Source organism: Thunnus thynnus, chromosome 10, assembly GCF_963924715.1.
Source record: "Thunnus thynnus chromosome 10, fThuThy2.1, whole genome shotgun sequence".
NCBI classification, from domain to species: domain Eukaryota; kingdom Metazoa; phylum Chordata; class Actinopteri; order Scombriformes; family Scombridae; genus Thunnus; species Thunnus thynnus.
This window is the reverse complement of record NC_089526.1, coordinates 3,256,024-3,269,810: the sequence shown is the minus strand read 5'-3', so window position 1 is coordinate 3,269,810 and position 13,787 is coordinate 3,256,024. Positions and strand designations below refer to the sequence as shown.

At 39.1% G+C, this 13,787-nt stretch overlaps 1 protein-coding gene across 1 annotated transcript; it reads left to right on the top strand.

Moving 5' to 3' along the window:
* Positions 1-23: 23 nt before the first annotated feature.
* LOC137190796 (cathepsin K-like) lies at positions 24-13,718 on the top strand. The gene is made up of 9 exons (XM_067600426.1): positions 24-1,743; positions 3,542-3,674; positions 6,778-6,897; positions 8,428-8,466; positions 9,313-9,411; positions 9,527-9,745; positions 10,872-11,028; positions 11,970-12,081; positions 12,691-13,718. The coding sequence occupies exons 2-9, from the start codon at positions 3,543-3,545 to the stop codon at positions 12,788-12,790; spliced, it is 978 nt and encodes a 325-aa protein (XP_067456527.1). The 5' UTR covers positions 24-1,743; position 3,542; the 3' UTR covers positions 12,791-13,718.
* The last annotated feature ends 69 nt before the right edge of the window (positions 13,719-13,787 follow it).

The following is a 13,787-nucleotide window of genomic DNA, read 5'->3' as shown; positions in this document are numbered from 1 at the left end:
AATAACAACAATAATAACAATAACAACTCTAATAATAATAGAGATATGACTAATAATAATAATAGCGATAATAGCAGGAGAAGGTGTCAAGGCAGGATACCCACAGGACCACGCCACCATCCCAAAATTTTCCAGCCCGGATCTCTTCAGGCTCGTCATTCCAAAGTCTAGGAGCCTGAACTGGAAAGGCTCCATCACCTTTCTGGACCCGAAAAGTGGTATCTGAGGATCTCAGGTAGTGGGAAGGAACATAGGGCAATAACAGGCCTGATATATAACTTGGGGTGAGGCCTCTCTGAGCTTTATAAGTAATCAGTACAATTTTGAAGTCAATTCAAAGAGCCACAGGTAGCCAGTGTAGGGAAGCCTGGACCAGCGAAATGTGATCATGTTTCCAGTTAAAATCCTGGCAGCAGAATTCTGGATGAGCTGGAGGCGGGAGAGAGATATTCTACTGATGCCAGAGAGCAGGAAGTTACAAAAATCCAATTGACTGGTAGTGAAAGCAGTTTCCAGGTTTGTAAATAAATAAAAATAAATTCTTGAAATGTTTCTGAGATGATGAAAACAGATTTGAACCATTGATTTAACACGTCTGTCTAAACTGACACCAAGATTTCTGCAATGCTAAGCTACTGAATGGGACAATGAACCAAGACTATTTGATATCTGGGTATTTGCTCTATCTTGACTTATGATCAGTATTTCTGTCTTATCAGCATTTAGCTGCAGGAAATTCTGTGACATCCTCTTGTGGATGTCATGAAGACAGTTTTTCAGGTTGACAGTGTTCTGAGTTGTTGGCAGGCTCAGACAGATCTGAGTATCATCAGCATAAAACTGGAAACTGATATCATGTCCACATATAAGGTGTCCTAATGTTGTGTCCAGGTGTGGCTGAACTGTCTTTCATTTTTGAGCTTGTCATTTTAACCCCTCATTGTATTACTGGTAAGATATGCAGAGTTGCCAGATTTGTGTGGGTTTTTTTTATAATTTTGTTTTTTTTTATTTAGGCAATTTCTTTATTGCTAGCTAATTATTTATCAGTTATAAACCTCTATTAAAAAGATTTTCAAAAAAGGCTGTTTTAATTGTAATGTCATTGTGAGTTAATGCTGACACAAACACAATAGGTGTGGTTTCTCGTAAGGTCAAACAGGCTACCAGGTACAGACAGGAAATTGGAAAACAGGTTCATCAAGACAACAGGAGTGGCACCTAATCCACAATGGGACTGTAGGAATATTGTGGATATCCATAATTGTAATTCTTCCTATCCAGAATGCAGTTTTAGATATATGACATTGTAATTGACGTAGAATAAACATAGTGGGTGACGTTCTGTGAGTTGGGCCGTGCTTTGTTTTGGCCACTCTCTGAATTGAGGACATGTGTAGTGCGACATCTAGTGACCAAGAATCTTCACCAACAGCAAATGCCGACTTTAAAATTTGATTTGCTGCCAGGTATCAACCACATAACATGAATAAACTTATCCTTATGAATGGTATTCCAGAATTACGAAATAAAGTTTCACTTTCATTTATCTCTCACCTACATCTCTCTCTTTCTCAATTAGTCTGAATTATTGGTAATCAGGTAACACTTTGTCTTGAGTTGTTCATTCAGACAAATCCAGCGGACCTTAAAACATCAAGTCTAAACGCGCAGGCTGAACTGTGAAGAAAAAAGCGTCAGTAAGAAAACTTCATCCAACTCCTACTAGACGTTTCACAAAAGGTAAGTCATATATATCTTATATATATATATATTATATATTATATATTTTAAAGGTAAGCCTCATATTATTTTGCATTTACCAATTATTAACTGATTTCCTGTAAAATGCTGTCATTATATCATAGGATTTTTGTAGTTTTCCAGCTACACAATATAAAACACGTTATTATTCTTACTCTTTCTGTACGACTTTTGTTCCATAGAGTTAACCGTACACTGCGGAATACACATCAGGCTTTTAGCACTTCCACAAAGGTAAAATGAACATACAAAGGCACATACATTTGGTTACATATATGGAACTTGTTGGCTAAGGCGCACCCTAAAGAATCTCAAACAAACAAAGAAACTTCACTCATTATTTTAAACGTATTTGCTGATGCAATATAGTCGTATATGAACATAATTTCTAGAAGGGGTTGCACTCATTGACCTTCTGTGCGTTTTGTTCTGACTTGTGAGAGATAGATTCAAACTTTATGCAATAAGACTATTTGGAGAATAGCTGATGTTTATTCTATCAAACCTCTGAACCACATATTTTCACTGAATATTCAAAACAAATTCTAGTATGATTTTTTTTCTTGTTTCATTATTTTTCATATGTAAATGTACCCTGACATAATGCAACCATTGCACCCATCTTATTGAAATATATTTGTAGTTTCTACTTGCTCTTGGGCCGTATTCAGACCGCAAAATCCCATTCATTTAAATGGGGGTAGTGAGTCATCTTCTGGAGAAACGCAACCTGGCATCACTGCAACTGAAGGCTGCGTTGGCCAATCACAGCCGGAGTAACCAGAACTGTAAACTCCGCTATGAGGGAGTAAAAAGACGTCACTAGGAGGAGGAGAGGACATTTTTCTTAGTTTAGTAACGTTAAAAGTAAAGGGAGACTTTTCTGACGGCTTCCGGACTCATTTAAAGAGGGGGGGGGGGGCAGAGAGAGAGAGAGAGACAGACAGACAGACAGAGAAAGAGAGACATCTTCACACCAAACTTGTCCAGGATGCAAAACAGGAAAATTACATCAAAGGATAGGTTCACAATTTCTGTCTTAAAACAACAGCCAGGTGTCCATATGAACAGTGAAAAAGGTTTTCCTCGCTGTAATCATTCCTCCTGTTCATATTTGATATTAAAAGATCCTTCGAATGTGTTTTCAATGTAAGTGATGGAGGCCGAAATCCACAGTGTGTCCACACAGTCATTTAAAAGTTGATGTGAAGCTTCTATTCAGCTTCAGCAGTCTGAGTTAGTCATATCAAGTGGATATCTGACACATTTACAATCTTTTTAGCATCAAATTTCCTCTTTGTGTTTCCTCGGACAGTGTTTCCCTGTTGAGCTGCAGGTGGAAGTATAGTAACAAAAAGAGGGACTTTGGCACTAAAAAGACTGTAACGTTGAAAGATATCTACTTGATTTGACTCATTTGGACGCTGAAGCTTCATTTTAACTTCAGATAAACTTTTAAATACATTTTTGCCCAGAAGGACGACTGTGGATTTTGTCCTCCATCACTTACATTGTAAGTGCATTATGAAGGGATCTTTATGAAAGGATTACAGCAAGAAAAACAGGTTTCACTGTTCATTTGGGCTCCTGACTGTTGTTTTAAGACAGACTTGAAACATTGTGAACCCGTCCTTTAACATCGACGCGATTACTGTAGTTATTAAAAGTACTGTTGAGTGTTTTTGCTGTTGTTTTGATATGTTCATTAAGTGTTAGAAATAAGTTATTTCAATCCAACAGCAAAAATCTATTAATGAAGTCTTTGTTGCTGTTTCAGGATGTTGCTGTGTGTCTGCATGTTGCTGTTGGTGGCCTCAGATCTGGGCTTTTGTCTGGATGAAGCCTCCCTAGACAACCAGTGGAAACAGTGGAAGATCAAATATGGAAAAGAATACAATATACGTATTTATGTAGGTAGTGTAGAGAGACATTTCTATGTCATAGCAAGGGTCCAAATATCGCACATGCTAAAATTATGTGCCAGCATGTCTGCTCCCGCACAGAACTACTCTTGGGAGACTGAAAATGTGATCACTGTTATTAGTCTTTGGAGCCATTTCTAAACAAAGTTAGGGTCAAGGGTCAAGAAAGACTTTGGTCAAGTACCAAAGTCTTTCTAATGAAGGAACATGTCACCCAGTGCAGCAGTGTGGCTCACTGATGTTTTTTTATTACAACGGAGGTCTACGGCACAGAGGAATAAGATATATTAGGCTTTGGATACACACACAATACTTGTTAGTTGTTTAACACATGAGATTTGTTGACAATAAGAAAAAATATGGAGAATTGCCCGACATATCCTTTCAGTTTGACATGACAAATGTAGTAAACTATAGTAACAGTGTTTCTGTTTCTGTTGTTTTGATGTGTTACTTAACTGTTAGGAATAAGCTATTTTAATATAACAGCAAAAGTCTCAACGGGATTAAATAGAACCATGTTCATGTGTTTGATTTTCAAATGAAACAGAGCAGACGTCAGACAGGAGCCAGGAGGAGCTGCAGCAGACTGCAGCAGCTGAGTGAGGTATATGTTCTATCTCACACAAGCTCCACCCTACACTGGACTCTATAGGTAATACTCTCCCCACAGAAATTCACGTATTCGCCCACTGAAATTTGCATAAACGTAGCCGGCCAATCAGGATGTGCCTATCTGAATACTTGTGGAGCCCACAGTATATAAGGCAACAAGACCGTTGTCTGCTATCCTTTTTTCTTCAGTGAAAGCAAGATTTGCCCACTGATCTGCTTTCTCCAAGGATGGAGTCGCCGCTTCAAGATGTTCATCACCCGTCATGTTCTGGCCTTGTAGCCAGCACGGACCCTCATGAATTCTGCTTCGAGTGCCTTGAACAAGACCACACAGAGAGAGGTGTTCAGCAGCCACCATCCTGTGTGGACTGCCGAGAGCTGCCCAAGATTAGATGCCAGCAGCGGTGGGATCACTTCCTGCATTACGACATGATGCTTAGCTGCAATTAGAGTGAGCCAGAGCTCATGATTGATGACACCGAGACCCCAGCTCCAGCTGATGACACACTGCTGCCACACCCAGTCATCCCCACTGAGATAACTGTTTGCAGGTGATGACAACATCTTATCGGTGCCAGGTATGTCAGTGTCTCATGGAATCCGCCACCAACATCTGCCTGCTGGGACTTCACGCAGGTGACCGTCGTGGCGGGTTGTATTGGCCCATAGATTTGGTGGGTGACAGATTGGGTGACAGATTGGACGACAGATTGGTCTTTCACCACCCTCTTGTGAAACATTTCCTGCAGGGTGTCAGGAGGCAATGCTCTGTGATGCGTGCCTCTACCCCCGAGTGGGAACTGCCACTGGTGCTCAAGGCTCTGGTGAAGGGTCCTTACTCGCCTCTGGAGTGCTCCTCTCTCTCCTCTCCTCCCTTGCGTTGTCATTCAAGACAGCTTTGCTGCCTGCAAATCATCAGACACACAGAGCAGCTGTCCATGTGCTATGAGGATGGTGTGGCCAGTAAAGCCTTATCCAAGAAATGCCATGCTAGGTAGCTTTGTGAGTGCATCTCCCAAGCCTATATGCAGGTGGGGAGAGACCCTCCCACTGTGGTCCATGCACACTCTACACACAGCGTGGCGGTGTCAGCGGCCTTGTTTAGTGGAATGAGTGTTGGACATATGCATGGCAGTGTTGTGGTCTACGCCCTGTCCGTTCATACGATACTATCTCTTGGACATGCTCCTTTTCAGTATCTGTGCTCACTGGAACAACTCAGGGACTGAGGTGTGCAGGGGGTCTGTCGATTGTTGGTGGACCATGAAAGGTTAGGCCATGGCTTTACTCAGTTCAGTTGTATACTACCTGGGTTGGCTAGGGCCCCCTACTTCTCCGCTGAGGTGGCCTAGACTATAAGAAGTATGTGGGCTGTTGCAACTAACCTTTAGCCAGTCAGGATCAAGCGGCAACCTCCAGGGCTGAAAAATGAAGCCAATGTGGAAGTGTCAAAAACTGCAGTTCCTCGAATGGCCACTTGAGATTCCAAAAGCAAGTCAATCCCAATAGACCCCCATGTTAAAATACCAAACTTTACAGCAGATATAAACATGTTCACAGCCTGGTACAAAAAATGGTTTTGGTCTCTATAGCTAATTTCCCCTTTCATGACAATTGTATGGGGGGTGAATCTTTTTATAACTCACCCGTTTAAATTTTATTAAGCTGTAAAGTTACGCATAATTAAGGACGTAGCCACTTTGAGCTGCTAGGTGGCTTGTTTCAGCAACCAGGCTTCATTCGGCCTGCCTTAGTTCCACCTCTTTGCGCACTTTGGAGTTAGGTGGAGTCAGGTACTGCCAAGATGGCGCTGGCCAGAGCCGCCCACTTTGAGTTTCAAAACTGCCCTTCAGAAACCAATGGGTGACGTCATGGTGACTATGTATATTGTTTTACAGTCTATGGTCAGGATCAGTGAGGCTGAGTCTGATGTTGTTTCATGGCTGGGTGTTTATTCATCGGGCTCCACCCACTGTACCCATGGAGTCCAGTGGAAGGCAGAGCCTGTGTGAGATAGAACAAAGGTTACGATATTGTAACCCTAGTTCTATTAGCACAGGCCTAGGGCCCCTGCCACTCCACTCACCAAAGAGGTTGTGGGATGGCAGACAGTGGTCTCGCTGCCTTATATACTGTGGACTTCGCAGGTATTCAGATAGGCACGTCCTGATTGGCTGACTACGTTTATGTTAATTTCAGTGGGCAAATGCATGCATATGATTGGAGAAGAGTATTACCCATAGAGTCCACTGAAGGGCTTCACCTGTGCTACTAGAACCAGGGTTACAATATCATAACCTCCGTTTCTTGGTTTTAAAAGCCAGCTGAATGAATGTATGTACACGCAGACAGCTTCATGAGTGAAGATATTACATTAACTCTTACATGTACTCTCAAATGTAATGTCTTAAGTTTGTAAATTAGGTGTCGGCCTTCCTTTCATGCCAATAGAATAAATTGGTGTTGGATATTGTAGGATGAGGAGTATCGGAGGGCCATCTGGGAGAAGAACATGTTAATGATTGAAGCCCACAACCAGGAGGCAGAACAGGGAAAACACACCTACAGACTGGGGATGAACCTCTTCGGAGACATGGTGAGTTGAACACTGAGGTAGGCCTTCACTGTAATGTCGTACAACAACATTTCGCTGTGAAAGTATTGTAAGTATTATTCCTCTGTCATGCTGGGAAGAACAGTGGTTAATTATTTATGTATGTTGTGACAACTCCACATATAGTTTTTTAAGCTTGTAGCCTTTCATGGTTTTTAGCTTTGTGATGAACATTATTTGTTCTTCTTTCCCATCAACTGTGTGTTTATCTGTTGATCTGGGTGGTGAACTGCTGCCTACGATTGCCCTTACAAGGAAAAGACAAGGTTTATTGAATTGAATTGCAAGCGACCATTATCACATTTGTATCTTCTCATCCAAGGAAAATGTAAAAAGTAGGTTCATAATGATATGACAATGAATTTTATTGTATGGCTCCACACTTCACACAAAAGAAGGGAGGAAAAACAAAGAAGTCAACAATCAAGAAGATAGTAATCTCTCATATATGAGAATAGTTAATGATGTTAAAACAAATAAAATCTGATCAAATTAAAATGTAAAAATAATAAATTAATGAAAGGAAATGAGATAAGAAAGAATAGAGAGACAGTATAGAAGAAATTAAGAATAGAGAGACAGTATAGAAACAACTTCATATACTTAAAAAACATTTACAAGACATCCTACAGGATAATTACAACATTCAATAATCAGGTCATGATGTGTAACTCTGTAAAATCTACAAACTCTACAATGTCCTTTTCTTCCTTTCTTATACTATTATATTTCTTATACTTATGAGTCAGCTGCTGGCTGATCTTCACTGTACACTCAGTCAGAGAAAACTTTCAATTAAACCATCTGGAGAGTGTCTATTCATCAGTAAATACACTGAGCATGTTTTATTCATAGTAACGTGACTTTATTAATATATCATGTACAGACAAGTTAAGAAAAATCAGTTGGAAGTGCTGATGTGGGGCTTTCACACTCATTATACCACATTTATGTCTATAGACTATAAAACATTTTTAGACAGTTTAAAAACTGTGAATTATTAATGTTTTCAGTAATTAAGAGCCATAATTTCAATGAAAAGGCTACAAGAATGAGTTGGTATAAAATCACTTTACATGTAAATAAACTATATTATAATCATATTTCTTACATTCTTCTGCTGTACTTGTGTGAATGAATAGTGAAAAAATGTGTTTTTATGACAGTGAACTGTTCTATAATAATATTTTCAGTGATTATCACCAAAGAGGCAATTGGGTTCCTTGTTGCTTTACACTTTGTTAAACTGACATAATGATAAGTTAGACTCAGAGTTTCTGAGGGAAAACGGACACCATGCATGTGGAGTAAGGACAGTTCAAAAGGTGCAAAACAAAGACAGAGAAAAATGAATGTACAGAAATTAATCACAATGAACCTGGACTCCAGAGGTTTAAGACTAATTGTGCATTTGTGCTCAGTCGTAACTTGCTCTGTTGCTGTGAGTTGCTCAACATCAGCTAAAGCCCTAAAACCTGAAACATGTCATAAAATGTAACTCTCCTCATCCAGACCTCAGAGGAAATGGCTGAGAAGATGCCATGCCCCAGAGTGACATCAAATCATGTAAGATTTCTACATTTATTTATGATTTTTAAATATTCATTATTTTAATGGACACTTTGATTAACTGATTGTGTGGTAACTTGGACAACCTATGTGTCAGAGTAGACAAAACTATGTGTAACTTACTGGTATTAATGCATTTACACGTCACAATATTACTATACATCCATGACTTGATCTCACATCACTTACCACTTCCTGTCTTGGTATATCATTGAAATGCATCAATGCATGCTTTCATTGCAATATCATGACAGTTTTAACAGCAAAGACAAACAGAAAGACAGGCAGTCTAAAATATCACATTTCGGTGTACCTTTACTAAAATACCATATTTAAATACATTTTTGAGGTGCTTGTGCTTTATTTGACTATGTTTTGCAAATTCAGGTCTTACAAAACAAATGATCAGTTTATAAAATATTATGCATCTTTAAAGATTTATGCACCAAACAGTATACAATGTGTATATAAAATTAGGGCACCTGTAAATTACGTGTTTGCGTTATGGTGGTGGTTATAACTGATTGTGGGTAAAAGTTTAAGCCAAATGTATATGTTACAGGCAAAATCCAGTTATTGCAAAGGTCAAACCACTGGGTTTTTTTACAAGATGGGAGTCTCCAACCCAGAGGTGCAGCAATGCAAGAAGGACTTCAGAGACATGGTGAGTGGACACTAAGCTAAGCCTTCATGCTCAAGGCCTGATTAAGTTTTGTGGAGCTTGGAACTCTAGACATTCCTTACATAAAGCCTTTGTTAAAGCTCCAAAAACTTGAAATGTGAAGCAACATAGATCTAACTTGTTGTCTCTCTTGTCTCTGGACCCAGACCATAGAAGAAAAGGTTTACAATATGACTTGCCCATTGAAGCTGCCAAAATTTATTGACTACCGCAAGAAAAACATGGTGACTCCAGTCAAGAACCAGGTCAGAGGAAATAGGTCAATGATAATATCATGCATGTTTTAAGCCTTACATCAAAAGTAATCCTCAATCCCACAGTCTGAACTAAACACCTTACCTTATGCTCTACACCTTGCAGGGAAGCTCTGGCTCCTGTTGGGCATTTAGTGCTGCAGGGGCCCTCGAGGGCCAGTTGGCCAAAAAGACAGGCAAACTGCTAGACCTCAGTCCTCAGAACCTGGTTGACTGTGTCACAAAGTGCAATGGCTGCGGTGGAGGACAGATGATAGATGCCTTCAAGTATGTGCAAGACAATGGAGGCATGAACTCTGAGAAGGACTACCCGTACATCGGAAAGGTAATGTGTTGGTAGGAAGTGAGCCTCAGGGAAATGCCAAATACACGGAGAAAATTATTCAAAATAAGCAGTGCCTTTCTCTCCTTGAGTGGGTTAAGTTCTCACTTTAACATCTGTCAATCACCATAATCAGTTGTTCTGTGGTTGTTCTGCCAAAGTATAGCCTCCACATGTGCTGAGTATTGAATATTTCAGAGACAGTTACCTAAAGAGCTGCTCATGATTGCAAACTTGAGGTTGAAGAGAGCCTGTCTAAATTTTGTCCAGACCTTCCTCAGCTGCAACTGAAATTAAATTGCTTTTTTGTCTACTACAGCAACATCTGCTCTGTAAATCCCTTTTCCCGTGTTCTCCTTTTGAGAAAAATCTGCAACAAAAAAGGAGAAATTTTTATTTCATATTGTTTGATTTCAGATATGGTGCCCCGTGGTTTTGCATTAATTCGATGAAATACTGTTCAATCACCCACTTATGTAGCTGGAGTCCTTTTTTTCATACAGTAAAACAAAGATTGCATAAAGCAATAACATGTTATTTGATCATAGGCAGAGCAGATGGTCACACTGAGCCTGATAGCATCCTGCTATACAAGAGCCCCAGACTCTGAACAACAACCCACATTAGCTTTCCTGCTAAAGTTTCCTTCTTATCTAATTTACAAACATGAACACAAGTCTTGTCCTGCAGCTCAGCTTGTTGAGCCACCAAACAAACATATACTGGAAAAAACTGCACCGCTAACATCAGTTAGCAGCTAGATAGCTCAGTGGTAGCAAATTAAACAGCATATCATGGGCAATGTAATAATGTTGAATCATCTGGAGAAAATATATTTAGCACAAGTCAAAAACATCATTAAGTGATGAATATGCAGTGTTCTTTTTATATGCTACAGAAAATCAGTTTATGGGTTCTACCTTAATCCTACAATCTGCGCTGCACACCTGTAACATTAATGCAAAGAAATTTAGCACAGCGTTAAGTAATGTAGTATGAATAATGACCTCAGTTTGGGCTGACAAGCTGGCAAATTTACAGCCAAGAAGACATTGCTGCTGTTGTTGCTGTTGCTTGTTCTTCCTTCTCATAAATGGTCAGCCATGTCCTGTCTTCTTTTTCTCCACAGAAGCAACGGTGCCGCTACAAACCATCAGCCAAGGCAGCCCAGTGCAAAGACTTCATAGAGATTCCAGTAGGGAATGAATGTGCACTGGCTGATGCTCTGTATAAAGTGGGTCCTCTGTGTGTGACCGTCGACAGCGGAAACTTCAAGCACTATGAGAGTGGTCAGTTCCCATCAGAGTTCTGGTTTCTTTTTTAAAGGACACTGCTTCTCTGTGTCCTCATGTTTAGAAATGCTCATTATCTACAATTGCAGTTTACTGCTATGTCACAATTAGATATGTTAAATGATGTGGGTTAAAAATGTGTACATTTACAGTTTGAGAGGAGCATCACAGAATTAGCATTAGAGTTTCTCATGGTGTCTTAACAGTTACTACAGAAAATAGGACAGCTTCAAAACTATACAGTATGATTGAAGCTGGTCACTTTAGCAGTTTACTGATACACTTCCAGTGCATGGTGCTGCATAGGGGTCAGTATAGTTCAAGGGTCACCCAGTGCAGCAGTGTGGCTCATTCACGTATTTTTACTATTGGGCCTTGCTGCAAACTGATTGATAGAGCTGTGTGCTTGAACTTGCAGGCTTTCTCCACATACACACATTAAACAACCAGGTCTACAGGTCTTCTTTAAAATTATATCTCAAAACTTAATTCTACTGTATGGGTTTTGCTATTTTATGTTACTTTTATCCATTATTTTATCATGACTTTTAACTGTTTTATGTGTCATTTTGTTTGCTGACTGTGATTTAGTATTTGATTGTTTTCCTGCTTTCTTTTATTTGTCCTTGTTTGTATAGCACTTTGTAATGGTTGTTTTATAAGTGCTATATAAATAAAGTTATTATCATTATTATTATTATTACAGTAGGGGAGTTAAGGAGCAACTACCCCTAAAGTGGTACAGTCCTACCTTGTATCATTAGCTGTCCGTCTTAGCCATCACACTATATCAAATAAATTGATGACATGAAATGAAGGTAAATCTCTGACAAAGTCATTGTACATTGATTTGTTGACAATGAGAAAAAATCAGCAGACTTACCCTTTAAATCTGAGTAAGGGCCCCGGGTCACTCTCTCTTCCTCTCATGTGAGCAGGTGTTTACTACGACCCCGAGTGTGATGAAAACCAAGCTTATCACGCCATGCTGTTAGTGGGCTACGGAGAGACCAGAAAGGGTTTGAAATACTGGATTGTCAAGAACAGGTGAGAAATATCACTGGTCTGAATGACGTCCGGTTGTTAATGTGGCCGCCAAAGTGAGATGACAGGTTGTTTTCTTAAAGTTGCAATACACGACATTCAGGCCCTAGATGTGTGTGTGTCATTTACTCAATAAAGTTGGAAGAAGAAAAAAAAAAGAAAGCGGTCCCTGAACAGACAGCTCAGGAAGCTCAGATCAAACTGTCAAAGTAGGCAGTGCTGATCAAATATGGATCAAGATTCTGTGCATTGCTTATTTCTCGCCTCAAATGTTTACAGAAACATATTTTAGTGTACTGTTTAGCAGTAATTTGAGAAAGTTTGTGACATGGCCGCCATCTTGAAACAAATTTACATGCACTAACATGCACGCTGGACCAGCCACCAAAACAAAGAACAGAGACGTTTGGATAACAAAGCACACAGAGTTAGTGTGACTTAATTCTCTGCTCAGGTTGCCATAACTAACTAACTAACAATATCTTTACATTGCAAATAGTTGTTTGCTGACATCTAGTGAGGCTGAATGTCATTTATTGCAACTTTAAAATGAGGTTTAACCTGTGGCCAGATGATGATCAACACCTTCTCTCATTCTCCATTCTCTGACAGCTATGGGAAGTCTTGGGGTGAAGAGGGCTACATTCGGATCGCACGTGACCATAAGAACCACTGTGGCATTGCCAGTGATGCCAGCTACCCGCTCATGTGAAAGGACCGATGAAAGGCACAGAGGAAAAAGAGCGCAGATGAAGAGCTCCTTCCTGCACTACTGCAACCATACATGTCCTCTAACTTTAGCCTTTTAGATAATAATTTGACAAACAGCCACACATATTTCAGACTTTTGTATAAATTGATGTTTCAAACTAAAAAAAAGTTTCCCCTTCAGAGCCACATATAAATGCAAAAAAACCAAAAACCATTTACCATAGATTTTCTTGTCATAAATTAAAATAGTATACTATACCAGCATCCAAAGTACTGTAAACAAGTACCTACTACAGCAAGTCAAATGTGAATAAATCATCACTTTAATGAAGATTTAACATCTCACTTTACTTTTATCGTGCTTAACAATCTTAATCATATAAAAGACATAGATGATGAATGCAAACAAAACATTATTTCTTTATTAAAATCATGAACTACTAAGGATTAACCTAGATATTCTTTTAGATTATGAACAGAGAGACAGAAAGATTAAATGTTTTAGAGGAAGATTCAAATGTATGGTTTCATTTTGGTGTTTTTGTGTTGGATTTATCAGTTTGAGTATTGACTCTTCGGTCTGTTTACTACAGCAGCATCCTAATTTTAAAGAGCTTTGGTAACACAAGCTTATATATCAAAAAATACCTTAAATAATTAAAGTCTCTTTCTTTATCCAATTTAGGTTTTTTCAGTTTTTATGACTTTTCTGTTTGCTTTTTATTAAACCAACTTTGAGGGTTAATATCTTACACTGCACTATAACTTTTATTCTCCTGTTTTATCTGTCTTATTCTATTTTAACTTCGTTTTATTTCCAATTTAACACTTTCTAAATTGTATTTAAATGTCATTTTACATTGCCTTGTGTTGCTTTTATATTCTGTCTTAATGCCTGTTGTGTTTTTTGTAAAGCACTTTGAATTGCCTTGTTGTTTTTGGGATTGCAATACAAATAAATGTGCCTTGCCTTACAAACGAACAAGCAAACAGACAAA

What these genes read in the sequence shown, in the direction of transcription:
- LOC137190796 (XM_067600426.1), top strand. Translation starts at nt 3,543, where the DNA reads ATGTTGCTGTGTGTCTGCATGTTGCTGTTGGTGGCCTCAGATCTGGGC. An exon ending in AAACTTCAAGCACTATGAGA is followed by an intron (nt 11,029 to 11,969) that starts GTGGTCAGTTCC and finishes CTCTCATGTGAG; the next exon opens with CAGGTGTTTACTACGACCCC. An exon ending in TACTGGATTGTCAAGAACAG is followed by an intron (nt 12,082 to 12,690) that starts GTGAGAAATATC and finishes ATTCTCTGACAG; the next exon opens with CTATGGGAAGTCTTGGGGTG.